At 42.5% G+C, this 27841-nt stretch overlaps 1 protein-coding gene across 3 annotated transcripts in view; it reads left to right on the top strand.

Annotated features, from left to right (window-relative positions):
* The window catches only part of vps13d (vacuolar protein sorting 13 homolog D), a 323941-nt gene that overhangs the window by 20673 nt on the left and 275427 nt on the right, over positions 1 to 27841 (top strand). For all 3 annotated transcript variants that reach the window (XM_063033119.1, XM_063033121.1, XM_063033120.1), the window contains exons 4-8: positions 9460 to 9540; positions 12220 to 12336; positions 17875 to 17979; positions 18843 to 19013; positions 22238 to 22338. In XM_063033119.1, coding sequence (XP_062889189.1) covers positions 9460 to 9540; positions 12220 to 12336; positions 17875 to 17979; positions 18843 to 19013; positions 22238 to 22338 — 575 coding nt within the window. The remainder of the gene's footprint in view (positions 1 to 9459; positions 9541 to 12219; positions 12337 to 17874; positions 17980 to 18842; positions 19014 to 22237; positions 22339 to 27841) is intronic.

Raw genomic sequence — 27841 nt, 5'->3', positions numbered from 1 at the left:
AGGATCACCCTGCGGGTGATAGGGCGTGGTCCTGGATATCTCAACCCTAAGCATACCCAGTAATTCATGGATAAGCCTGCTCTGGAAGTCCCATCCCTGATCACTATGTATCTGTTTGGGGAGGCCATAATGAACAAAATACCTCTCCCATAACACCTTCACCACTGTAGTTGCTTTCTGGTCCTTAGTGGGAAATGCCTGAGCATACCTATTGTAGTGATCCGTGATGACAAAGACATTCGTGGTGTTGCTGGTGTCGATACCAGATAGTGCCAATGCCCAGGTCATCTCGCTGAGCCCCCCCACTTCCTCGGGGCTCAACCCTGGCAACTGCTTGTTCTCCAGAGCAGTTAAATTACAGTAAACATTTGGTAGCACGTCATTATCAATCCCCAATTGATCCACTGCCTGATCCGGCCCCATTGGGTCTCCTGCTTTAGTGTCGCTTGCAAATTGACACCTGGCCTTCACTCCCAGGGCAAGGACGCTCTCCCACTCCTCATCAGTGCCCGACCCCTCATGCGCCCGACGAGATAAAGCATCTGCATCGATGTTCCGGCTCCCTGGCCGGTACTTCAGGCTGAACTCATAGGCAGACAAGGCCACCAACCACCGATGCCCTGTAGCGTCCAGTTTTGCCGAGGTCAGAATATAAGTGAGAGGATTGTTGTCCGTCCTCACCTCAAACTTGGCCCCGTATAGATAGTCACTCAACTTGTCCACCACTGCCCATTTCAGCGCCAGAAACTCCAACTTGTGAGTGGGATAGTTTCTCTCAGAAGGTGACAAACTTCGGCTGACAAACGCCACTGGCCTCAATCCGTTGCCCTGCTCCTAATACTGGATGGCCCCCAGCACCTCACGGCTGGCATCAGTGTGCAGCACATACAGCTTCTGGGGTCGGCAGAAGCCAACACCGGGCCTGTGTCAGTGCCCTTTTCAGCGATTGGAATGCCTCCTCGCATTGGGCATCCCACCTCAGTCCAAAGGGCTCCGATAGGTTCAGATATCCTCCTGCCTCCTGCCCTCGGTCTCCCTTCCTTTTCTTCCCCACGGGGGGGATAGCCACACAAAAGCTGGTTCAGTGGGTGACTCATTTTAGCGTATCCTTTCACGAATCGCCGATAATACCCACAGAACCCCAAAAACGAGTGTGGGACGCTCACAGTCTGTGGTCTCAGCCAGGTAGTCACTGCGTCTATCTTAGCCGGATCAGTAGCCACTCCCTCTCGTGAGATTATGTGTTCGACATAGCTGACAGACATCTTGCAGAACTGGCATTTGTCCAGGGAAAGTTTCAACCCTTCCTCCCTCAGCCGGCTTAACACCTTCAGCAGCCGCTCCTCATGTTCTTCCAAAGTAGATCCAAACACTATTAGGTCATCCAGATACACCAACACATCGAGCAAGTTCGTATCCCCCACTGTCCTCTCCATGACCCTCTGGAAGGTGGTTGGGGCCCCCGATATGCCTTGGGGCATTCGTTCGAACTGAAAGAATCCCAGGGGACAGATGAAGGCCATCTTCTCTGTATCAGCCCCACTCATCGGGATCTGGTAATACCCACTCCGCAAATCCAATACACTAAACCACTGGGCACCACTCAAACAGGCCAATGCGTCTTCAACCCCCGGGACCGTATACTGGTCAGGGACAGTGTGCTGGTCCGGGGTCCTGTAGTCCATGCACATACATACCTTCCCATTTTTCTTCCTAGCCTCTACTATGGGGGACGCATAGGGGCTCTGGGACTCCGCGATAATCCCCGCATCTTTCAACTGGCGCAAGTGCTGCCGCACATCTTCCACGTCAGCCAGGGCTAGCCGCTGCGACCTTTCTCTAAATGGGGTGTCATTTGTCACCCGGATAGTGTGATGAGTGCTCTTGGAACAACCCACATCAAACTCGCCCTGAGAAAAGACATCCCCTAGCTTCAACATCTTCTCCACCAGGCTTCTCTTACACTCCGGCGGCACAGGGGAGTCCTCAAAATTAAAGGCCTCCTTGGTCAGCTGTCCCCTGTTCTCCAATAGTTTTCCTCCAGTGGGTCTCATGGGGGTGCTAGACATCACCGTCACCAGGAACAAGTGTGCGAGGGGCATCCTGCGCTTAAAGGTGATCTCCTTCTCCATTGTGTTCCTTACAATCACCCCCATCCAACATGCCTGTAGAACTGAGGGCCTCTGCAATTCAGGTCTCACCAGCACCCCAGCTGGGAACCGGGACTCCCTTTCAAGGTCTTGTGGTGCGTCTGCTAACAGGGCTTTGCCCGCCAGTACTCCAGGGAATCTGGGGGTCCCCAACACTAGTGCCACCTCCCCTGGCTGTATCACTTTAGGCCTCGCCTGAGTGCACCACACCGTCCCTCTTTTGAACTCAGGATTCAGCCCCCTGTGGCCGCCCGCTTCTTCAAACGCCGCTCGAAACACTGGGTGTACCAAGAGGGTCTCCAGAAAGTTCTTCCCCGCCTTCTCCTTACAGGCTCCCAGGAGCCATCGCACAAGAGGGCAGTTAGTCCCCACCAGAAGGGCAGTGCCACCTGTTTCTACTGGATCCGGACAAACCAACACAAACGTCTCGAGGGCTTCAGACGCTCCCACGTGGCCCTCTGAGAATTCCAGTCTCACTGACAGGTACCCATCGTACAGGTAATCACCATCACTTATACCCCAAATCTCCAGGGCATTAGATGGGGTTACTGGCAAATGCTTTAGATATTTGTTGTAGAACGACCGGTACAATAAGGTGACCTGCGACCCGGTGTCAAGGATGACCCTTGCAAAGATTCCCTCTATCCTTAGGGACACGCTGGAGCGGGGTCCCACTAGTCCGTCAGGAATAAGGGCTTGGGCTTGCGGGGGTCCCATGGCAGATTTCAGGGAACGTGTTCCTCCAGAGACTCCAGTCCGTTCCCTCAGTGAGTCTCTCCTAAGTTTCCCAACACCTCTCCCTTCTTAGTTGCCGGGGGGCTTGCCCTCCACGGGATGTCTTTTCTCTCACAATCCCTCTGGAACTGTCCCTCTTCCCCACAGCTGTAGCACATCTCCTGCCGCTCACATTCCCGCCGAAAATGCCCTTCTTTCCAACAGTTATAGCACACGCTACCTGCCGCCCCTCTCCTCCCGCGATGCCCGCCACTCCCAGCCCACTGCGCGGCCCAGCTCCTGAAGGGGGTGCTTTCCCTGTCAGTCCACTCATGCAAGGGGTCCCTACCCACCTGGGACCCCTTGGGTCGCTCAGCTCTCAACCCTGCCACCACCCCTTGTACCGCTGAGGATCGTCCCTGGTGGCCAGAGTCCTCTTTCTGGCCCAATGCTCTCTCATCCTCTCACACCCTTCTAATCAGCTGACCGAATGATGGAGGGGAGCTCCTTTTATAGGACTGCCGGAGACTCCAAGCCACCTGGTCCTCTCCCAGGGAACCCTTAGATATCTGATTCATCCTCAACTTCGCCACCTTGTCCGCCTTCACTACCCCTCGGTGCCGCAACCTGTTAAGCATTATGTCCAGCTGAAAAATGTGTTCTGAGAGCTTTGCCCCTCTTCCCTGCCACATGTTTTGAAACTCCGCTAAAAGCTCCCAGGAACCTCACATCATACCAAACGCACCCTCCAAAACTTCTAGATACTCCGCCAGGGAAGCTGAGGGCTGTTCAGCTTTCAGCCCCTGGACGACACCAGCCGGCACATCCTGCAACTTTCCATCAATCACTGTCTCTTTTCCTCATCCGAGCCTGGCCGCTCCCCTAAAAACTGGGATGTGTTTTCGATCCATGGCTCATAATTGTCCTCCCCTTCCGGGGTGGGCGTGGCTCCTGAGAAAATTCTCAGCTTCGTGTGGGGCCCCTTGGCCCTTCTCACCAGGGAGGTAATGGCGGCTGCCAACTCGGAGGTCTCACTTCTAGCTGGGGGACATGGCCTGACCAATCCTTCCCACTCTGACCCCTCTTGCCCCCTTCCTTCATTACCCCGAGCACTTGTTCCCTTGCAAATTCCTTCAACTCTCCACCACTGGCTACTGGCACCTCCCCTGGTGTCGCATCTAACTCCTTCTCCAGTGTCTCCTCACATTCGTCCTCCGGGAGGGTGTGGAGGCCCCACGACCCCGCCTCACCCGGGACGCTGACCGTCGCTGGCAGTTCCAACTTCATGACGTCAGCACTCGTACGAACCAACACCTAGCTGGATTCCACTTCTTTACCGCACCTTCTAGCTATCAGTTCTACCTTGCCGATAGCTTTAATCAGACTCAACCCTCGCTCTAGCACTTCTTCCGAAGTGCAGAAATCCACCCCACTTTACACGCATACATGATTAACTGGTACGTCCTCGAACTCACACCTGCTTACAATCTTATCTCAGTCTGTCTCTGCACTACTTAACCTGGCGATTTATACAGCTTACACAAAATTCAATCCCAGTCGAGCCCCCACAAATGTAACACTCAGGTCTATCGGCTCGTGTTTATCTCGTGTTTATCCCTGTCCACCCGCCAAACCGTGTCTCACGGTTGTGTTGTTGTTGTGTAATACCAGCTGGTACAAACTGACACATCAAATATCTGACAGCACACAGTGTACGATTTACAGATTACACTTTATAAATCTTACTGGAACTATGTAATTAATAGAGATACAATATAAAAGGGAAAGTAAAAGGCACCAGACTTATCAGAGTTCCACTACTTCGTGCACAACAGTTGGAGCTCAATTAACGGGGTCCTCCTTCCACTATTCGATTCCCCCGACTCGCCGCTCGGGACCAACCACGGTGGTCAACCAGAGCACTTCCAGCACGTCCGTCCTATTCTGGTCTCCTCCCAAAAGCCCGCCAAACCACACGGCTCCCAGCCATATGAGACAGAATATCACCCACAAAAAGAACAACATGGACACTCATTGGTTCATTCCCTCTCATCAATAATATAACCCGAACAAGCAGAGAGAGAGAACTCCTTACATCACAGTTATTATTACAGAAAAGCTATTTTTAAGAATAACATAACAAAGAAGCCGTTTTGTTAGCCTTCGCAGTAACATAAAAGAAGAAACCCCTTACACACACAAGGTATAACAGTTTGCTGCAGCTTGTCCATACTGAGATTAATCTTTTAACGCAAAGATGAGCAAGTACCCAGTTAAACCAATGAGCCTTTCAAATCCTGCTGTTGTGATTCATATGCAACAACACCCTCCATTGAACAAACCAATAGGCCATGCAATGTTCAGATATAAGGTTTTAAAAAAAGTAGTTTGGGGTAAGGGGTCCTAACAGAAGTCTCCAAACCGATTTAGGAAAAAGCTCCTGGACGATGACTGTGACTCCAGTAGGCAATTAGCTGAGTTGCTGATGACCACTATGACCAGGGGCTCATCAAGAATGCCCACTGCTTATGTAGCTAGATTAGTCAAACTCACAAGTATGTCCAGGTCATTCCTGAATGCTTGTACTGAATCCATGCTAACTGTATTTATCAGCTGTTTGTTTTCAGAAATGAAAAATAGTAATTCTTATGTATAACCTACTTTGTAGTTTATATCCACATTGTTGAATGCTTCTATATTTTAAAAACTTTGAATGAATCACCTTGAAGTCTATCTATTTCTACACTGGAAGAACCCATTTCCTCAGGATCTTATCGTATTTGATGACCTATAGAATTGACTTAAGTTTTGTGGTCTTTAACCTCATCATATGAGGTGACTGAAACCAGATATTGTAATCTGGATGAGTCATGTAAAGAGACAGGATTATATTTCAGTATTTAATTTCGCTATCACAGCAATGCATCTCAACCTTCATTGTTTTAGCAATAAACCTTTAATAATTTATGTGTATAACATCCAGGCCTTGTGCTGATCAACACCCTAAGCTCCTAATCCTCCAGGGGTATGGATAGGCTTAGCACTATTCCCTTCAAAGTTCAAAGTAAATTTATTATCGAAGTATGTATGTGTCACCATATACAACACCGAGGTTTGTTTTCCTACGGGCACACCCATAAATCCAAGTAACACAATAGAATCACTGAAAGACAGCACCCAACAGGATGGCAAGCAGCTCGTGTGCAAAAGATGACAATCTGCAAATACAAAAGAAAAAAAAATAAACTTGATGAACCCTTGAAAGCGAATGCATGCAGTGTGAGGACGGTTCAGTAATGGGAGCAAGTGAAGGTCATCCTCACTAGTTCAAGAGCCCCACTGATTCAAGATTGAAATCATCGTACACCTACCAGGCTCTCTCTCATTGCTGCTGGAGAAGGTTTCTGCACGTGGTGGTCTCTCACTCTCATTTTCTGCTTCTGAAGGAAGGTCCTTGCGTTTGAGTGACTTCTCTCTACCTCAATGCTGTCGTGGATAGTGTTGGAGCAAGGTTAAATCGCCGTGGATTGTAGATTTGGACTCTTAATTCAGGTTTATGATGTGCTCTAGTTCTGGTCGCTCATTGTTGTTATTGCTTCTGGGTGATTTTTGAATCTGGGCGGCCTGCAGATAAGGAACATTGATATGCCTTTTGATTTTTTTGGGTTTTATATTCTGTGTTATCACCCATTTTATTTTATTGCTGTTTGTATGATTATTTTTGCGTGTGGAGGGGGAGGGTGTTGATGTTTTTCTTTGAATGGGTTGATTCCGTGTTTCTTTGTTTCATGATTGCCCGTAGGGAAGATGAATTTCAGGGTTGTATACTTCATGCATACTTTGATAATAAGCAATAAATATTGAGAACATAAGATGAATCCTTGAAAGTGAGTCCAAAGGTTGTGGGACCAGTTCAGTAATGGAGGTGAGTGAAGTTATTCCCACTAGTTTAAGAGTCTAATGATTGAAGGGTAATAACTGTTCATGAACCTGCTGGTGTGGGTCCTGAGGCTCCTGTTACCATCTTCCTGATGGCAGCAGAGAGAAGAGAGCAAAGCTTGAGCGGTGAGGATAGATGCTGCTTTTCTGTGACAGTGCTCCATGTGGATGTGCTCAATGGTGGGGAGGGCTTTACCTGTGATTGACTGGCTGTATCCACTACTTTCTGCCGAATTTTCCATTCAAGGCATTGGTGTTTATATACCAGGCTGTGATGCAACCAATCAATATACTCTCCTCCATACATCTATAGAAGTTTGTCAAAGTTTTAGATGTCATGCCGAATCTTCACAAAATTCTAAGGAAGTAAAGGTGTTGCCATGCCTTCTTTGTAATGGCACTTCCATGCCAGATCAGATCGTCTGAAATGATAACACTGAGAAATTTAAATTTGCATTCCCAAGTTGGTTAGTTGATGGCGAGACCCCTCGATGCTGCAGAGCTTTTCATGTGTAAGTGTATGGAGATTTTGGGTGAGTGTTGTTTGACAGAAGTTGGTGAAAATAAATAGTTGGATACCCTACCTTGCTGAATTTGTGTTGGTGAAAACTCAAAACATTTACAAGTGAAACTTGTAAAGTTCAGAAACAATTAAAAAAATTGAAACAACTGGAATATTGTTAAGTTAATTTGGGCTAATAATTATCTTCTGCCTGTGCAAAAACATCTGAATAGTTTGTTCATCTAATTACCAGCAAAATCTTCTCATCAATCTGCAGTCATTTAATGCAAGACTGTTACAGCACTGTATGATGTACAATATGCAGTTGTATTTGAATACCCCAACAAACTTCCAGCTGCTACAAAAAATGTAAGCTGTCTGTTGATCTATTGCAATTATTCGCAGGTCCCATATGTTGTTGAATCATAGAGAGGGAAATAATGGGTGTTTAAGCCTAAGGTCTTTGTTCTTTTTTAGCCCATGTTTGAACAGTGCCAAAGATACTTCACTGCTACTTCAGTTTTCTTGATGTTCTTGTACCCACTTCTTACAGACACTTCAAAATAATTTGTTTTAGCTTGTTTTTCCAGTTTCGTACAGAGATTCCAGATAATTACTCAGCATTTAGAAGTACTATAATCTTGTTCTTTGCTTCTGGATGTTATAAGGGTGAATATCTTAACTTTCCATAGATATACTCTTTTCCATAGATGCTGCCTGGCTGCTGATTTCCTCCAGCACTTTGTGTGTGTTGTTTGGATTTCCAGCATCTGCAGATTTTCTCTTGTTTGTGTTACTAAGTATTTACTCTATTTCTCTCTTTATAATTGTAATCTGAACTGTTGTTTTTAGCATTTTCTGTTTCTATTACTGGGTTCATAAATCTGTTTTAATATTTTGCTCTGCCATAGTTTTCCAAAATATATCATTTTTTGTGTTGAGTTTTTTTCTGTTTCACAAATTGGTCTATGATCTCCTAAAGTATGTTTGTATTCCTTACTATTTACTTTATTTCTACTTTTTTAATCATCTGCAGACTGAAATTAAGGTATCTATAGGCTATGATGTCGATAACATAGAACATAAAACATTACTGGTTCTTTATGGTTGTTTTATCTGGGGGTGGTAGTGGGGATAAGTTCCCACTACCTGTTAAATGCTCCCAATGGCATGTGTCCTAAATACCCTCTGGCAACCGTTCAGCTCCTGAACTTCACTGTGTGGCTTAGCTACTGACTCCCATGGAACAGTTTGTACTGACAAGAAGCAGCAAAGGAAGGTTACTGGCACCTTAAAACCAACTGGCAGATGGCACTAGTCAGCAGGTCACTTAGGAGAAGGAAAGCTCTAATCTCAAACCTCCATTGCCTTGTGGCTATACCCACTCATGGGGAAGGCTCTGAGAGTAAATCCCGAGGGGAAAAAAGTCCAGAGCTGGAGTTCACTGCTGACTGGCACTCCCTGCTGCTGCCAAACTGTATCGGTCTTTGCCATTCCTTTGGATTCATCAGCTGCATGGAGTGGTGGGGCCTACAACATGGGTAATAATTTGCTCCCTATATTGTACTGCCGGCTTGCATATCATGTAGTTAGCCTGGGAGGCAACATCCATGATTGACCCATGCCAGCGGAGGGCCTCAGAATAGTACAGTGCAGGAACAGGCCCTCCAGCCCACAATGTTGTCACACATGTCAATTGAACTGGAAATTAGGTGAAGATGAAATAGTACTCAAAATGCTGAAAGCATTTGTGAGAACTAACAATATTATTACTGATCTATAGATAAGGATTATTATCTCATTCACATTTTATGTGCTCAGTAATTTTTCTATTAAGTTACTAAATTACAAAATGTGATTTCCTTAGAATCTGGTGAGTTTGAATGACTGGGCTTAAATTTAGGAAGGCATTAGTTGAAGAGGAAGCATACTTATTTTTATTTCTATTTATTACTATTTACTATTTGTTTGTAGAAATATGTTTCCAACGCAGAAATGTGAACATTTCTTTTAGAAGAAGTGATTGAAAGGAAATGTGCACATTTCCTTTAGAACATGTGGTCTCCTGGGATAAAATTTCAATGAATGCGTAATGTACTTACTTCCATACTCTTTTGAAGTACATCTAAAATTCAAAGTTGACTTTTGTTACAGAGAGACCAACAGCAGAAAGGGGAATCTTACTGGTACTCGGTTACTGCTTCCATAGTTACCAGAATAGTGGAAAATGTGGAGGTGAGTAATAACAGTGCATTATTTTTTATGAAAATTAACAAGCTAACTCCCCCTGTTTTTAAAAAAAACTGATCTACTGAAGTAAATTTTGAAAAACTTAATTCTAATTGTATTTGGAATTTTAAAAGAAAGAAAGCTCAATGGAGAAGTTTCTTATTAATATGCACATTGAAATATAAATTGCATATAGTATCATTCTGGTGCGGATAGAGGCATAGCCTGAGTGTTCAGCTATTCATGGAATTTATTTTCTGTTATGAATTTTGAGAAGATATTGGTGACTTGTGTTGTTGAGTTGGTGCGGTGTGGTAAAAATGCTGTCAGTGCTGTTTGGGAGCAAGTTCCAAAATGGTGATGAAAGAACGAAGTAATTCCAAGACAAGACTTTATATAATATGGAATGAACTTAATAGTTTTTGGGAGGTTATGAAAGGAATCCATGATGAATTGCTGCAGTAGATCTTGTAGGTAGTACAATGTGTTGATGGTGTACCTGTGCTGGAGAAAGTATACCACAAAAAAGGGGTGCAGCCTGCATTGCTATTAAGTTTGATTGGAGGAATATTCAGCATGTGGAAAAGTTTACAAGAGTCAGATGGTTAATCACTCTGCAATACTTGGTGTGCCAAAAAACCTGTTTTCATGTTCTGTGACTCCTTATTCAACCATGGTCTGTGACCGGTTGCTGTGGTCACAGTATTTATAAAGCTGGTACAGTTTGCCGTGCTCCCCAGATTCTAGGTGATGTGAATGTTAAGAAGAAATAGATTTTCATTGGAAGTGAAAATGTGAACTTTGTCTGGAACTTGTTCAGCATTCAGTCAACTGCTTAGCAGCTCATCCTGAATACTGCCCAGATTCTGCTCAATACAGGCACAATCTGTTTCTGCATTTGATTAGTGGGGTAAGGAGCAGTAATCAGCAAAGTTAACTGATGAAGCAGCTGAGATTGATTGGATTTGGATCACTGCCCTGGTGAAAACTTGTAGCTATGATTATTGGTCTTTGCTCATTTCAGACTTCTTGTTCCAGGCAATTTTTCTACCCAGTTGAAGGCTTTTCTACTGGTGCCCACTTACTGTAATTTTATTTAATCCTGATGCCCCACCTGACATCAAAACAATCAGGCTCACTGTATCTAGAGTTCAAGCTCTTTTGTCAACGATTGTACCAAGATTGTAACAAGGACTGGAATAGAGTGTTTCTTGTAGAATCTAAACAATACATTCTTAATATTTGCTGGAGAGTAGGTGGCATTTCTTAGGGCAACCTTAGTTCCATTACAAATATATAAGAGTCAAGTGGTGCAGGAAATGGATTTGACCTGTTTGTGTGCATACAGTGTCCCATTTTTGCAAAATTGTTAGGTAGTTTCCAGTGTTTTGGGTATTTTGATTAAAGGTGCAACTAGTTCTGAAGCACAAGTTCTAAGCTGGGTTAGAACATAGAAAACCTACAGCATAATACAGACACTTCGACCCACAAAGCTGTGCCAAACATCTCTTTACCTTAGAAATTACCTGGGGTTCCCCATAGCCTCTATTTTTCTAAGCTCCATGTATCTATCCAGGAGTCTCTTAAAAGACCCTATTGTATCTGCCTCCACCATCGTCGCCGGCAGCCCATTCTATGCACTCACCAGTTTCTGCGTAAAAAAAAAACAACTTGCCCCTGACATCTCCTCTGTACCTACTTCCAAGCACCTTAAAACTGTGCCCTCTTGTGTTAGCCATTTCAGCCCTGGGAAAAAGCCTCTGACTACCCACACAATAGTCATCTCATCATCTTGTACACCTCTTTTAGGTCACCTCTCATTGTCCGTCACTGTAAGGAGAAAAAGCCATGTTCACTCAACCTATTCTCATAAGGCATGCTCCCCAATCCAGGCAACATCCTTGTAAATCTCCTCTGCACCCTTTCTATGTTTTCCACATCCTTTCTGTAGTGAGGCAACCAGAACTGAGCACAGTATTCCAAGTGGGGTCTGACTAGGGTCCTATATAGCTGCAACATTACCTCTTGGCTCCTGTTTGGGTTGTTTTGTGTCTCATAGTCTTTGGTGTATGTATATATCTGACGCTCTCAGCTGTTTTCATATTGGCTAAAGATCAGCTTTTGTTATGACAGGATTCTCAGGAGGAGACATAGATTCACTCAGGTGCTTCGAAATGTTGCAGCTTTGTTTTTGCACTAATGTGTTGAGCTCTTCAGTCATTCAGGATGATGATACTCATTGACCTTTCTCATTCCATTATTCTCCGTCATTCATATCTGAATACGGCAGAATTTCTAAATATTTATTTGATCCTCTCAGTCAAAAAAACTTGATTGAGGTTCTAGATCAACTTAGTGGAGGTAATGCTTGTCATTGATTTTGTGAGTGGAATCTCCAGTATCCTTTGGTGTGATTACATTAAATTCCCTGGGTTCTTCTCCTGTTTTAATTTATCTAGATTAATTTGTGTAAAATGTGTTATTAACTTACGCTCAATAATAAATGAAATGATTGAGATTTTGGAAGTAGTTTAATCACAGCATGTTTCTATCTGATTTTTGCTTTGAATGTACTGTGCCCTGCTACTTTACAATGTACTTTACTTTAATAGAGGCTGTTGTGAAGGTACAAGTATGTAAAACACTACTTTTAGCTGAAAAGTTGGAGCTTTCTTTCCTTTGTAGATGAATGTTCGAGATGTTCATTTGCGTTTTGAGGATGAAATCACTAACCCTGAACATCCATTTGCTTTTGGGATCTGTATCAAGAGTGTGTCTGTGCAGAATGCAGAAGATGAATTGGTAAGTTCCAAATGGAAGCAGTGAAATCATGTGTGAATTTTAAAGTTGGCTTCAGTGCATGAACCATGTATGCTATGTCATTTTATAGGGAAATGGAAGTTAAATCTAAATGGATAATACCTCCTAAAACTATAACCTTAGAAACATCTGTTCTTATTCAAAATTGCTTTTAATAGGATTTATTTTTCCAAACTGGCATAAATTTTTGACTCGATATATAACTGGCGTAACAGTTAGAGTTAGGGTGTCAGAGTTTGCATGACAGTTTGGGGTTTCAGAGTTCAGTTCCGATGCTGCCTGTAAGGAGTTTGTATGTCCTCACGTGAACATGTAGAGTTCCTCCAGGTGCTCCATTTTCCTCCCACATTTCAAAGACGTACCAGTTTGTGGATTAATTGGTCATTGTAAATTGTCCTGTGATTAGGCTGGGCAGTGCTGCTCATTGGGCCGGAAGGGTCTGTTCTGCACTGTATTTCTAAATAAAATAAATAAAAATAAAGTAACTGCTAATGGTGCTTTCACTGTTTATCTAACATTACAATTTGATTTAATAGTGTACTAACCTGTTAGTGCTCATACGAGGTAGAGAATCATATGCTTATTCAAGTCAAGTTTATTATCATTTCGACCATAAGCTGCTGGTACAGTACACAGTAAAAATGAAACAACGTTCCTGCAGGACCATGGTGCTACATGAAACAACACAAAACTACACTAGATTATGTGAGACAGCACAAGGCTACACTAGACTACATAAAACATTTAAAAAAAAACTGCACTAGACTACAGACTTGCACAGGACTACATAAAGTGCACAAAACAGTGCAGGGCAGTACAATAATAAACAGGACAATAGGCACAGTAGAGGACAAATTACAATATAACAATATATGATGTAGATGTCAGTCTAGACTCTGGATATTGAGGAGTCTGATGGCTTGGGGGAAGAAACTGTTGCACAGTCTGGTCATGAGAGCCTGAATGCTTCGGTACCTTTTGCTAGATGGCAGGAGGAAGAAGAGTTTATGGGAGGGGTGCGTGGAGTCCTTCACAATACTGTTAGCTTTACGGGTGCTGCGTGTGATGTAAGTGTCTGTAATAGCGGGTAAAGAGACCCCGATGATCTTCTCAGCTGACCTCACTATCCGCTGCAGGGTCTTGTGATCTGAGACAGTGCAATTTCCGAACCAGGCAGTGATGCAGCTGCTCAGGATGCTCTTGATACATCCTCTGTAGAATGTGGTGAGGATGGGGGCGGGGGGGTGGGAGATGATTGTGTCATCGGCAAACTTAATGATGTGATTTGAGTCCTGACGAAGGGTCTCGGCCTGAAACGTCGACTGCACCTCTTCCTAGAGATGCTGCCTGGCCTGCTGCGTTCACCAGCAACTTTTATGTGGGTTGCTTGAATTTCCAGCATCTGCAGAATTCCTGTTGTTTGATGTGATTTGAGCTGTGTATTGCTGCACAGTTGTGGGTCAGCAAAGTGAACAGCATTGTACTGAGCACACAGCCCTGGGGGGCCCCCGTGCTCAGTGTGATGGTGTTGGAGATGCTGCTCCCGATCCTCTCCCAGTCAGGAAGTCTAGGATCCAGTTGCAGAGGGAGGTGTTCAGGCCCAGCAGTTGCAGCTTTCCAATCAGGTGCTGAGGAATGATTGTGTTGAATGCTGAACTGAAGTCTATGAACAGCATTTGAACACGTGTCTTTTTTGTGCAGGTGGGTTAGGGCCAGGTGGAGGGTGGTGGCGATGGCGTCGTTTGTTGAGCGGTTGGGACGATATGCGAACTGCAGGGGTTCCAGTGAGGGGGGCAGCAGGGTCTTTATGTGCCCCATGACGAGCCTCTTGAAACATTTCATGATGATGGATGTGAGAGCAACAGGACGGTAGTCATTGAGGCAGGACACCGAAGACGACTTCGGCACAGGGACGATGGTGGCGGCTTGGAGCTGACACTGAATACTTCTTCGGCATGGGGACGATTGTGGCAAATTTGAGCTGACTTGAAGGGCAATAAAGTTAATTTCAGCTCCTATTTCTTGTGTTTTCATCTACCTGTTGGTGGATAGGCAGTCTTCTCTAATTTAACAGCCTCTTATACTGTACATACCGTAACTGTCTTGATAGCAATCAATTTTAGTCGAAGCCCTTCAGTTTGTTTCTCAACAATTCTTGGTATTTAACCTTCCCTTTACGACCGGGTAACACTTGCAGTTTAAATAAGTAGTTGAGCAGGTAGAATAAGCCAAATTAAAAAGATCCAATGGGTTCAGAAGATTCCTGTTATCTTAAATGGTGATATTGTATGAGGGTGGATTGCATTTTCTCCTTTGAACTTGGTGGCTTGCAGTAGTTACGTGATCCTGACATCTGATGTGTATTGCCAATTTAGTGGTACAAAATAGCACAGGGATGTCAAACTACCGGCCCGTGAAGGGGTCCAGTCTGGCCCGTGGGATGATTGGGGGGGGGGGTATATTCACGACCATTTATTATGTATCTGTACGGCAGCTGCTTGCCCTCCCTCGCCACGCTCTCTCCCACCACTGTCTGTGCCGCCTGCTGCGCCAGAAGTTTGTGTGTACTTAGAAAACAACAGGCGGCGGTTAACCACCCGCTGCGCATAAGCACCTACCACCCTGCACTGAAGACCACTAGGGCCCCACTTACATCGTCAGACACAGTATAAACACACAGAGTACTCAGGTAAGTAACACCTGTAGCAAGGCTGAGACTGTTTGCTGCTGTGATTCAAAATGCTTTCCAAGAAAAGAAAAGTTGACATCGAAGGTTGGATTTTCAACGATAATTGGAAAGATCGTTTTTCCTTCTGTGAGGTTCACGGCAAACCTGTGTGTCAGATATGCTCACAACAAGTGGCTGTGGCAAAAGAGTAAACATCAAACGACACTACGAGACGTCACACGGAGAAAAATATGACAAGTACGCAGGATGACTCAGAACACAAAAGGTAAACGAGCTTGAAGCAACTCTGAAAAAACAGCAATCAGTGTTCACCAATAGTCGAGAGACTCATGATGGAGCTGTCAAGGCCAGCTATATTATTGCCAACAAAATAGCTGCTGCGTCGAAGCCATACTCAGAGGGGGAATTCATCAAAGCATGCGTGCTGACGGCGGCTGAGCTGGTGTGCCCTGAGAAGAGACAGGCTTTTGGTAATATCAGCTTGTCAAGAAATACTGTGGCAGAGAGAATCGGGGACCTTGCAGGAGATTTGAACAGTTAACTAAAGGACAAAGTCAAGTAATTTATTGCCTTCTCTATTGCAATTGATGAGAGCACCAATGTGACTGATGTAACTCAATTGGGAATATTTATTCGTGGTGTTGATGCATCTTTGACCGTCACCGAGGAGTTTGTGGAGATGGTGCCCATGACAAACACCACAATGGCGAACGACGTTTTCTCCAGCCTCGTCGAGGCCTTGGACAGACTGGGGATTGACTAGAGTCATGCTGTCAGCGTGGCAACAGATGGCGCACCGACCATAGTCGGGGAAAAGGATGGTGTTGTTGGGAAACTCAGAGAGAACGTTCAGACAGAGAATCCAGAGCAGGAATTCTGGAATTTTCATTGTATTATACACCAAGAGGTGTTACGTAGCAGGAGCTCGAAAATGGACAATGTCATGGATGTAGTAATCAAAACAGTTAATTATATTAGAGCCAGGGGACTCAACCATCGGCAATTTGACACTCTTTTGTCCGAAAGTAATATTGAACACTGCCTACCTTACCACACTGAAGTCTGCTGGTTGAGCAGAGGGGGTGTTTCAGTTATGTGTGGAAATTGGACTATTCATGAATGAGAAATGGAAGCCAGTGACAGAGTTGGATGACCCAGACTGGCTTCATGATCTTGCATTTTTGGTGGATATAACAGAGCACTTAAATGTGCTTAATGTTAACATGCAAGGCCGCAACAAACTTGTTATCGAATACTACAACAGCATTCGTGCCTTTCAAATTAAATTAGGCCTGTGGGAGATGCAACTATCCCGGAGCATCCCAGCTCATTTCCCTCCTTTGCAGTCTGTGTGTGTCGCTCACGGGAATAATGACAACATGGACAGGTACAAGGACAAAATATCACAGCTGAAAAGTGAGTTTCAGAATCATTTCCAAGTCTTCAGTCAGCTCACCGTTTGCTGTCAACGCAGCATCAGGTGTGCTGGAGGAGCTCCAAATGGAACTAACTGAAATTCAGTATAACTCGACTTTGCAGTATAAACTTGAGACTCTGGATCTGGGCTCATTCTATCAATACCTGGGACCGATATACCCCAAGGTGACAGACCTTTGCATGTTTGGGACAACATATCTCTGTGAGCAGGCGTTCTCCCTACTGAACATTAACAAATCCAAACTGCGCTTGCAGCTGACACACAGATATGTAAATGACATTATGAAAATCCCAACTGCCCAGAAACTGGTCCCTAATGTTGACAGGTTGGTTAAAGCCAAGAGATGTCAGGTGTCTGGAAGCAGCAAGTGAAAAATGAGTGACACTGTTTGATGCACTGCGACATGTAAGCAAGATGCATTATGAAATATTGAGTGTCATAATATTGTGATTCATTCATTTTCTGACTATTATTGTGAGTGTGATCACTTAAATAAAAATTAAAGGCTAATTGTTCATTGAGTTTGATTGCTCGAAGCAGGCTAATAAAAATTAGGTACAGTTGTGTAGCCTACATTTAAAATTTGTTTCATTAGGTCCACATTTGTATCTGCTAATGTTCGATTTCAAATGGTTTATTAATGGAAAGGGTGTGGCTCCCAAAACAATCTTAGCCAAAATAACATCGTTTTCTCTCTCTCATCACAACTTTCTTGTAGCCTATTAAGTTAATACCAATCATAAAAATAATGCTTGCTAGGCAATCTCCTTCATAAGAAACGAAATTCATAAAGTGAAACATTTTGTAGTTATAGCAGAGACTGAGACACATGAGAGCAGGTTGAAAAAACGAAGGCAACAAAAGCTGTGGGAGCACGCGCATGCTCAACTGATCCAGCCCGCATAAAGTCGCATTTTGCCCAATCCGGCCCGTGACCTAAAATGGGTTTGACACCCCTGAAATAGTGTGTATTAATACTGAAAACCTAAAATGATTCCGAGCACAATAAAGTTAAACCTACTCCAGTTCTTCATGGTGGCCCATTCAAATAAATTTAACAATTGGAAAGAAGCAAATCAGCCCTCCATAAATAGAGCTACTATATTTTATTGATCAATAATTGGTAATTTTTAACCGATTATAGGACACAATTTTTTTTTTGCTTTTGCAGTTACTCAGTCTTCTAGTAAACAGTACAAATATTAAAATCAGGAAATCAGTTGGTGAAGGAAGTGGACCTTTTAGGGGGCCTTGGTTAAAAGTTAATAAGAAAAGTTAAACACTTTAGGGGACAGGGTACTGACATAAAATTCCAACATGTGCAGATTCTTTCATGACTAAAATGATTCCCCACGGCATTGATGCTTCACTTTCCACATTCTTAATCTCTCAGGTAGAGAAGTCCATAAGAAAGAAGAGACTAAAGATTGAAGATTTCAGTATTTATTGGGATATGGACTGTGAATTACTAGGAGATGTTTCTGCTTCTGAACTCCAGGTAGGCATTTTTCTTTACATGGATTTTAATAAATCAGTTGTCACTCTGAATTATACAGTGATTCCATTTGAAAAGGATTAATTATTATCTGCATTGAGTTTGATTTAATCATCACTTATGATGAACAGTGTCGATGCAAATATAATGATGAGCAGCATATTGTGATATGATTTAATTTATTAACATAGTACATAAATATTCTATTGCCCAACTTGTTTGTGTTTTTCACTATGTAGTGATGTGTTAATTGATGTTGGGGCTGTGCATGAATATGCTTGGAGCCCATGTTGCTTGAATTCTTAGCATGGTTCTGACCTTGTATTATTTTAACATTCGTCTCCAAGGTGCTACCTACAAGTTCAAATAGTCACTTATTGAATTGATCAATAGGGATGGTTCAGCTGACGGGACAGGTGCACCACAATGTTCTCTCCCACCATATCCCAATTCCCTTTCACCTCTCTTACGTATACATACTGGAGAAGTGGAGACGTCCAAAGATATACTTCCCAGTTATAAATAGTTTCTTGACGTCTAATATTTTTCCAGTCACTTATGTACTTACCTCCTTCGCTGGCTACCTTGATGAATATCAAATGTTTCCATACAGTAGCAGGGATAAGGGAATTGTGTGGTGGGGAGCATCTTGACTAAAACTTAGCCAAGGCTGGTATTTTCTTTTATATTAGGTAAACACTCCCAGTAAAAACAATAGTTGCTCAAATTTTTCTTCCCCTATCATTTAAAATAAATCATTTGACTTTGACTCTATAAAGGCCTGTTTTGACTGAGCGATTATTTATATTTGGGTGTAGGATAATCATTTGTATATTTATACCTCGCCTATCACTTTTACTTTCCAGGACGCAATGGATCATTGCCTGGAAAACAGAGATCACAAGTATATACTTGAACCCGTCTGTGCTTCTGCGCTTTTAAAGAGGAACGGAACCAAAGAACCATTACGTTCCCGCAGTACACCACGTATTGAGTGTGATGTCAAGTTGAAGACAATCCCATTAAAACTGTCACAGGTAAGTTTGAACCAGGAACAAAGAGAAAAAGGGGACATTCTAGTTTTTAAGTCTTTTGGCCCATCAGTTTTTCTTCTGTATTTTATGTCACTAATCTGAAAGATGGGACTGTGAAGTTCTCAATGGATGTGGCTCTACTATCCAGCAGGTTTAACTGATGCTGAAAGTAGCAACTCCGACATAGTATTTGCTATTGGACATTGACTGAAGGACTGAAACTGAAAAGGGGAAAGGCCAGAGTGATGCTTAGATGATGCCAAACTTTGATTTTAAACTGTAGATAACATGACATGAAGCAAGAAGCTTTTGGGTACTTGTATGTTTCATCTTGTATTGATATGCTCATATATACAGTACAGGATTAACTGGCACCAGTTTTGTATGAATGGTTTAGTTCACAGAAAGGAAATAATGTAATGTGCCTTCATTTCATTGGGGATGCGGTTTAAAAAAAAACCATAGCAACACACACAAAATGCTGGAGGAACTCAGCAAGTCAGGCAGTATCTATGAAATGAATGAACAGTCAATGTTTCGGGCCTTGACCCTTCTTCAGGACTGGAAGATGCCAGAATAAAGAGGTGGAAGAGGGGAAGGAGGATAGCTTGAAGGTGATAGGTGAAGCCAGGTGGGTAGAAAAGATAAAATGCTGGAGAGGAAGGAATCTGATTGGAGAGAAGAGTGAAACAAAAGAGGAAGTGAAGAAGGAGGAGTCCAGGGGGAAGTGATAGGCAGGTGAGAAGAGATAACAAACCAGAGTGGGGAATAGGAGAGGGAAGTTTTTTTTACTAGAAAGAGAAATCAATATTTATGCCATCAGAACGGAATATAAGGTGTTGCTGCTCCACCTTGAGGGTGGCCTCATCTTGGCCATGGACTGACGTCTCAGAATGAGAATAAGAATCAGAATTAAAATGTTTGGTCACTGGGAAGATCTGCTTTTGGTGGCTGGAATGGAGATGCTCAATGAAGCGATCCCCAATTTACAACAGGTCTCACCTACGTAGAGGAGGCTGAATCGGGAGCACCGTACACAATAGACAGCTCCAGCAGATTTTCAGGTTGAAGTGTTGTCTCACCTGGAAGCACTGTTTGTGGCCCTAAATAGAGATGAAGGAGGAGGCGAATGGGTAGGTAGACAAGATGAACTCCAGTAGTGTTAAGGCGGCAGGGGGAAGATGGTGTCAGTACGCATGTTTGGAAAATAGAGGAGATGTGGGTGCACGTAGCATCCAAGGTGGAAGTAGGGAAGCATTGTTTTTTTTAAAAGGTGGACATCTCCTGGAAAGGAGAGCCACATCCTAGGAACAGATGCAGTGGAGATGAAGGAACAGAAAAAAGGAAATAGCATTCTTACAGGAGACAGGGTGGTAAGTGGTATAGTTAAAATAACTGGGATAGGTAGATTTATAGAAGATTTCAGTTGACAGTTTGTGTCCAGAGATGGAAACCGATCAAGAAAGGGGAGGGAGGTATCAGGAATGAACCAAGTAAATTTAAGGACCGGCGGGAAGTTAGAGGCAAATTTGATGAAATTGATGAGTTCAGCACGGGTGCATGAAGCATCACCAATGCAGTCGTCAATGTAGTGGAGGAATTTCTAGGGAAAATTACTAGGGGAGGCTTGGAGCATGGATTATTCTACATAGCCAATGAAGACGTGGGCATGTCTGGTGTCTATGCGGGTGCCCAGGGCTACCCCTCAAATTTAGAGAAAGTGGAAAGAGCTGAAGGAAAAATTGTTGAGTGTGAAGACTAGTTCTGCTAGACAGATGAGGGTGGTGAAGGAGGGGAACTGGTTGGTTCTATTACTGAAAAGTGGAGAGCTTTAAGGCCCCCTTGATAAGGGATTAAAGTGTATAGGAACTGGACATCCACGGTGAAAATGAGGCGGTCAGGGCCAGGGAATTGAAAGTTACTGAGGAAATAGAGTGTGGGAAGTATCGCTTATCTAGGTGGGAAGGAACTGAACCAAGGAGGATAGAATGGAGTTGAGTTATGAGAACATGAGTTCAGTGGGGCAGGAGTAGGCAGAGATAATAGACCTACCCAGACGGTCAGGGCAAAAAAAAAATCCATGTCATGTGGTATATATAGTATACAAGGCAGTCAGCAAAATTATATTACTAACTACTGTATTAAATACTGTATTATTTAAACTATTGTATTATTAAATACTGCCTAAGAAGCATTTGTGCACTGTCCATATCATTGGCAAAAAATAGAGATGTGAACTTCCAGTGGATAACAGAAAAATGTGAGTACCACTAAGGCAGTTGGCAAAGAGATTAAGATTACCTTGGCATAAGGTGTCAGTTCCTTCATTGGTATAAAACCTAGTAAATTTCATTTTATGTGCTTGAGCCTATGAAAACAACCTGAAACATTCAAGTTCCCTGATCCTGCCCCAGCTGCAAATCTACCACGTTTCTGGTACCAGAATACCCGACCTAGCTGCATTCTCGCAGCTGGCTTATACTCAGAACTCTGGCACTGGTTGCAGATATAGCCATGTTTGTGACTCCTGATGTTCTTGACTGCGATTCCCACCACACACCCATTCCACATTCTGGATTCCAGTCTGGCTGTAAAACTCTCCAAGGTCCTGACTCCCAGCATTATGACCCTGACTTCAACCCTAGCTCTTGGCCACAGACCAACTATTGATATTTCACTACTTGCCAGTGTAAACCATCAAATGTAATACATGTTATGTTAAATAGGATTCACAGGAGAAGACACTTTATGAACTTTCTATACAAGGTCAACCTAATGGATATGTAGATCCACTGATAGCAAGCCGGTGGATAATGATAATTTCATATATAACATTTTCTTTGCTGTAAGTCAAAGAAAAAAGGTTTACCTGCTCTTTTAGCTAGGAAGGAAATTATGTTGGATTATCAGAACAGATTATTACTGGCAAAGTTTTGGTTGTTGGGTAACAGTTTATTTTTGCAGAAGGTCAGCCTGATTGTGAATGTAGAGAACTGAAGCCATGCAAAGTTATCTGCGTGTTCAGCTTGGTCTGAGTGCTCTCAAGTCTGCATGGCTCAGTTAACACTGAACCTTTGAACTCTAAAATTGACAAAGGTGCTGATCTACATTTCAACCAATTTGAATCAAAAGAGTTGTATACAGGCTATGTAAAATGGACATTTCTTTCTCTTTGCACTCGCTGTTTCAGATATAGATTCTAAGTTATTTTATTTCGGTGTGCTCAGATGCAGTACCAGCAGTTGATGACATTCTTGAAAGAAACGGAAAGAAAGGAAAGGCAACTTAAACTAAGAAAATGGAGACCTAAAGTTCCTATCAAATCAAAGTAAGTCGCCTTTCAGTTTCAATTTTATTTTACTATTGTAATAAATTGATTTATTTCACATTTCCAAGTTATTCCCAGTGCATTTTCATCTACATACATAGAATACTTTCAGCAGAGATATGTGCATACAGAATGGAAGAATAAGTAAGGCTTGTTGAGTTCTGCCAATTAGTCCCATGAAAATATACAACAATTCAAAATAAAGCCTCTACAATGAATCTAGGTGAAATATTACTTGTTACACTTGTGCTGTTAGGCTATTTTAATTTGAAATCTTGGGTATGAATTTTTTTTAAGTATAAGATTATTGGAAAATATAATGTATTACTTCTCAAAAATGAGCTAACTCAGTGTTAACCAAAGCAAAACGGTGTAGATGTTAGAAATCTGACATGAAAATTTTGATGCATTATATTGAAAGGACAGGCAGGTAGGCAGAAGGCATGGTGGTGGCTCTGTTATATAAATCAAATCCTTAAAGAGAGGTGACATAGGATGGGAAGATGTAGGATCCTTGTGAGTAGAGCTAAGAAACTGCAAGAGGAAAAACTTCCCGATGGAAGTTACATATTAGCCTTGAACAGTGGCCCGGATGAAGGCTACAAATTGCAAAGGGAGATAGCAAAGTCATGTAAGAAGGGCAATGTTGTGATAATCATGGGGTGTTTCAATATGCAGGTAGATTGTGAAAAATCAGATTGATGCTGGATCCCAAGGGGTAATTTCTAGAATACCTACAAGATGGCTTTTTTAGAGCAGCTTGTGGTTGAGCCCAATAGGGGAGTGGTAATTCTGGATTGGGTATAAATATAATGACCCAGATTAGATTAGGGAGCTGAAGGTACCCTTAGGAGGGAGTGATCATAATATAATAAAATTCACCCTGCAGTTGAGGAGAAGCTAAAAGATAGGATGTTTCAGTATAATAGTGAAGTAAAGGAAATGACAGAGGCATGAGAGAGGAACTGACCAAAGTTGATTCGAAGGGGATGCTAGCAGGGATGGCAGTAGAACAGCAATGGCTGGTATTTCTGGGGAATATTCAGATGGTGCAGGAAAGATGTATCCCAAAGGTGAAGAGGTATTTTAAATGGAGGGTGATGCAACCGTGGCTGACAGCTTAGAAGCAAGAGTGAGGGCATATAGTATTGAAAAAAATTCTGGGAAGGCAGAGGATTGGGAAGGTTTTAACAACCAGCAGAAGACAACTAAAAAGCCATAAAGAGAAGCAATAAAATATGAATGTAAAGTAGCCAATAATATAAAAGAGGGTGCAAAATGTATTTTCGTATACTTAAAAAAGAGTAAAAGAGAGATGAGAGTGGATATTGGACCACTGAAAAATGATGCTGGAGAGATAACAATGGAGGACAAAGAAAAGGCAGATGAACTTAATAAGTATTTTGCAAAAGTCTTCACTGCGGAAGACACTAGCAGAATGCCAGAAATATGTGAGTGTCAGGTGGCAGAAGGTACTTTAGAAGCTGAAAGATCTGGAGATAGATAATTCACCTGGACCAGGTGGACTACATCCCAGGGTTCTGAAGGAGGTAGCTGAAGAGATTGTGGAGGCATTAGTAATCATCTTTCAAGAAATAATAGTCTCTGGAGCGGTTCTGGGGGACTGGAAAATTGCAAATGTTACTCCACTCTTTTCGGAGGGAGGGAGGCAGAAGGGAAATTATAAGTTAGTTAACCTGATTTCAGTGCTTGGAAAGAATTTGGGATCTATTATTAAGGATAGACCCGGCTGGTGGCATAGTGGCATCAGCGTCGGACTTCGGGACAAAAGGTCCCGGGTTCGAATCCAGCCAGCTGGCTCCCTTGCATGCTTTCCATCCGTGCTGGGTTACGAGCTGGTGATCTCTTTGGAAACTCACCCGGCAGAAGGCAATGGCAAACCACTGCTGTAACTTGCCTTGTACGCGATTCCCCACTACGTCAGAGAGGCATGGAGGGAAATGATCTGCTAACCGGAGAAACTCCGGATGCGACGTACCTTTCCTTTCCTATTAAGGATAAGATTTTAGGGTACTTGGAACCCATGATAAAATATTACAAGCTGAGGTTTTTTTTTAAAAGGGGAGATCTTGCCTGACAAATCTGTTGGAGTTCTTTGAGGAAATAACAGGCAGGGTAGACAAAGGAGAGTCAGTGGATCTTGTTTGCTTGGATTTTCAGAAGGCCTTTGACAAGGTGCTGCACATGAGGTTGTTTAACAAGATAAGAACACATGGTATTACAGGAAAGATGTTAGCATGGATAGAAGATTGTCTGACTAGCAAGAGGCAAAGAGTGGGACTGAAGCGGGCCTTTTCTGGTCGGCTGCCGGTGACAACTGGTGTACTGCAGGTTTCTCCGGTGGGACCGCTTCTTTTCACGTTATATGTTAATGATTTCGATGAAGGAATCGTTGACTTTATAGCCAAGTTTGCGGACGATATGAAGATGGGTGGCGGTGCAGGTAGTAGGGTTCCTGCAGAGGTACTTAGAGAGATTTGGGGAATGGCAAAGAAATGGCACATGGAATATAGTGTAGGGAGGTGCTTGGTCATGCACTTTGGCAGAAGAAATGAAGGTGTGTACTGTGTGAATGGGGAGGAATTTCTAAAATCAGAGGTGCAAAGGAACTTGGGAGTCCTCGTGCAGGATTCCTTAAAGGTTTAGTTGCAAGTTGAGTTAGTGGTAAGGAAGGCAAATGCAATGATAACATTCATTTCTAGAGGACTGGAATATAAGAGCAAGGATGTGATGCAGAAACTTTACAAGGCATTTGTTAGACCACACTGGAGTTTAGAAGAATGAGGTGGGGAGGGGGGGATCTCATTGAAACCTATCGAATATTGAGAGGTCTGGATAGAGTGGATGTGGAGAGTATGTTTCCTGTAGTGGAGCGGTCTGGGACCAGAGAGCACAGCGTCAGAATTGAGCAACATCAGTATAGAACAAAGATGAGGGAAAATTTCTTTCACCAAAAGGTGGTGAATCTGTGGAATTCATTGCTACACACAGCTGTGCAGACCAAGTCATTGGGTATTTTTAAGGCAGAGGTTGATAGGTTCTTGATTAATCACTGTGTCAAAGGTTACTGGGAGAAGGCAAGAGACTGGGGTTTAGAGGGATAATAAATTAATCATGATGGAATGGTGATGCAGACTCGAGCTGAATGGCCCCATTCTGATGGTCTTAAGGAAATCTAAGTTATTACAGAACTACTCAACATGTCAGGGAACATATGAGAGTAAAAATTTCAGGTCATTAATCTTACTGTAAACTGGCAAAAATTAGAGAATTAGCTTTCAAGTAAATACAGAAAGGCAGGAAATCAGTGTTGGAGGGGGGAAATTAAATGTCTTGAAAATTATTGTGAAAAGGTAGAAAGGGTGATATAATGTTGAAATGCTAGAAATAAAATATTTTAAAAATAAGCAACACACATCAAAGTTGCTGGTGAACGCAGCAGGCCAAGCAGCATCTATAGGAAGAGGTGCAGTCGACGTTTCAGGCCGAAGGGTCTCGGCCTGAAACGTCGACTGCGCCCCTTCCTATAGATGCTGCTTGGCCTGCTGTGTTCACCAGCAACTTTGATGTGTGTTGCTTGAATTTCCAGCATCTGCAGAATTCCTGTTGTTTGTATTTTAAAAATAATGTGGATTTCATCATTTAATGTGACGGGCAATCAGAAGGTTAGAGTTATACTTACAGAATAAATAGTTACTCTGAAAACTGGTCATTTTTTCTGTGTTTCTCCGCTCCACTGAAGCTGTGAAGAGTGGATATTGATAGATATAAAGAAATATATTAGAATGGTCTGGAATAGTCCTTGTGGAATTCTGAAAGACAGGGAAAGATGTTTATTCCTGACGTGTTAGTGCTGTTGGGAATGGTGCAGGATGAGGACAGGAGTCCTAACCTAATTGTGGGAGAGAAGAAATATTGGTGAAAGGTAGGGGAAATAGGGAAACACGAAGACCGAGGGGTTTATAAACCAATTTTGCAGAAAAGGGTGTAATGAGTCAAATACAGCTAAAAAGCTGGATTTAGGTGAATGTGATCACATAGTATTTTTATGTCTAAATTGAGAATGCTGTATTTTGAATTGATAGCAACTTGTATTTTCCCTTTTCAATTTGTTCTTAACTGTAGAACAATAAACCATAAGGTAAATATTGTATTGATTTATTATTGTCATGTTTATCAAGATACAGTGTAAAGCTTGTCTTGCATACTGTTTATACAGATCAAATCATTGCATTGAGCAATACAGTGCATTGAGCTGGAATAGAACAAAATAAATTTAAATAAACTAAAATAAATCTACCAACCAAAAATTTTTTGCTTTTAAAGGTTCATATGCCAAAGTTAACAGAAGCAAACTTTCTAATAATGAAGGAAGTATTGTATTTAAAACAAAATGACCACCCAGCAGGACCACAGTATTTCCATCCCAGAGCTTTAAAGGAAGTAGGTGATAACATTTGTAAGCACCCATACAGTGATCTTCTAAAGTTCCCTTGAATCTGGAAACTTTCCTGTAGATTGAAGAATATACATCATTCCACTGTTTATGAAAGGTAAGAGAGAGATACTGGAAAATTATAGATCAGTTTTACAGCTTCTGTCAGGAAATTATCAGAAAATCATCATAAGCTATTGGAGGGAATCGGCACAGATGGATGAAGGGTACAACATGCCTGACTAGCTTTCTCAAGAGCTGATTAAAGTTTTGAATTGCTAGGTGAAGTCATTTGGCAAAGCCTTTTAAGAGTCCTAGCTAAAAATTAAGTTCATGGAACTGAATCAAATTATTGTCCTTGTTTGAGATTGGCTGAATGGCCGGAAAAGTAGAGATAAAGGGCACATAACTAATAGTCATGGTATGATGACTTTTACTCATATTAGGCATGGAGTCACATCGCAGACTGGCATGACATAAAGATAGGCAACATAATAAGTAGTATTAATAGAAACTCAATGTTATTATATGATTTGAACAGACTGTGCATGAGCAAATTTGTGACAAAGGTTTTCAATATAAGATGATGTGTGAGGATATCATATAAATTGAGTACTTTATGAATAGAGTTCTAAAGGGACTTATGCTGCCTTGTGCATGAGGTTAAAAAAAATTAAAGGCTAATGAAATGCTGACCTTTCTTAGAGGGCTGGAATATAAGGCATTAGATGTTACGCTACAATTATACAAAATCCCAGTTAGATCAGTAATATGTTCATTTTCAGGCTGCATTTTCTGAAGGTAATATTAACCCTATGAGAATGATGAACAAATTTTCCTAAAGGATTCCAGAGATTAAATCAAGTTCCAGTGTTTAGGTTTGTGCTGTTATCATAGGCATACATGCATATAGCATAAATGCTATGAAAAAGGGCTTTTTGGCAGTATCAGCATAGTATATTGTAAGCATGACAAACACAAGTTAACATGAACAAATGAACATAAATTGTATCTGATTTGCACAACAAATTAAACATGATGATGTTA

Source organism: Mobula hypostoma, chromosome 25, assembly GCF_963921235.1.
Source record: "Mobula hypostoma chromosome 25, sMobHyp1.1, whole genome shotgun sequence".
NCBI classification, from domain to species: Eukaryota; Metazoa; Chordata; class Chondrichthyes; order Myliobatiformes; family Myliobatidae; genus Mobula; species Mobula hypostoma.
This window is presented reverse-complemented; position numbering and strand designations above follow the sequence as displayed.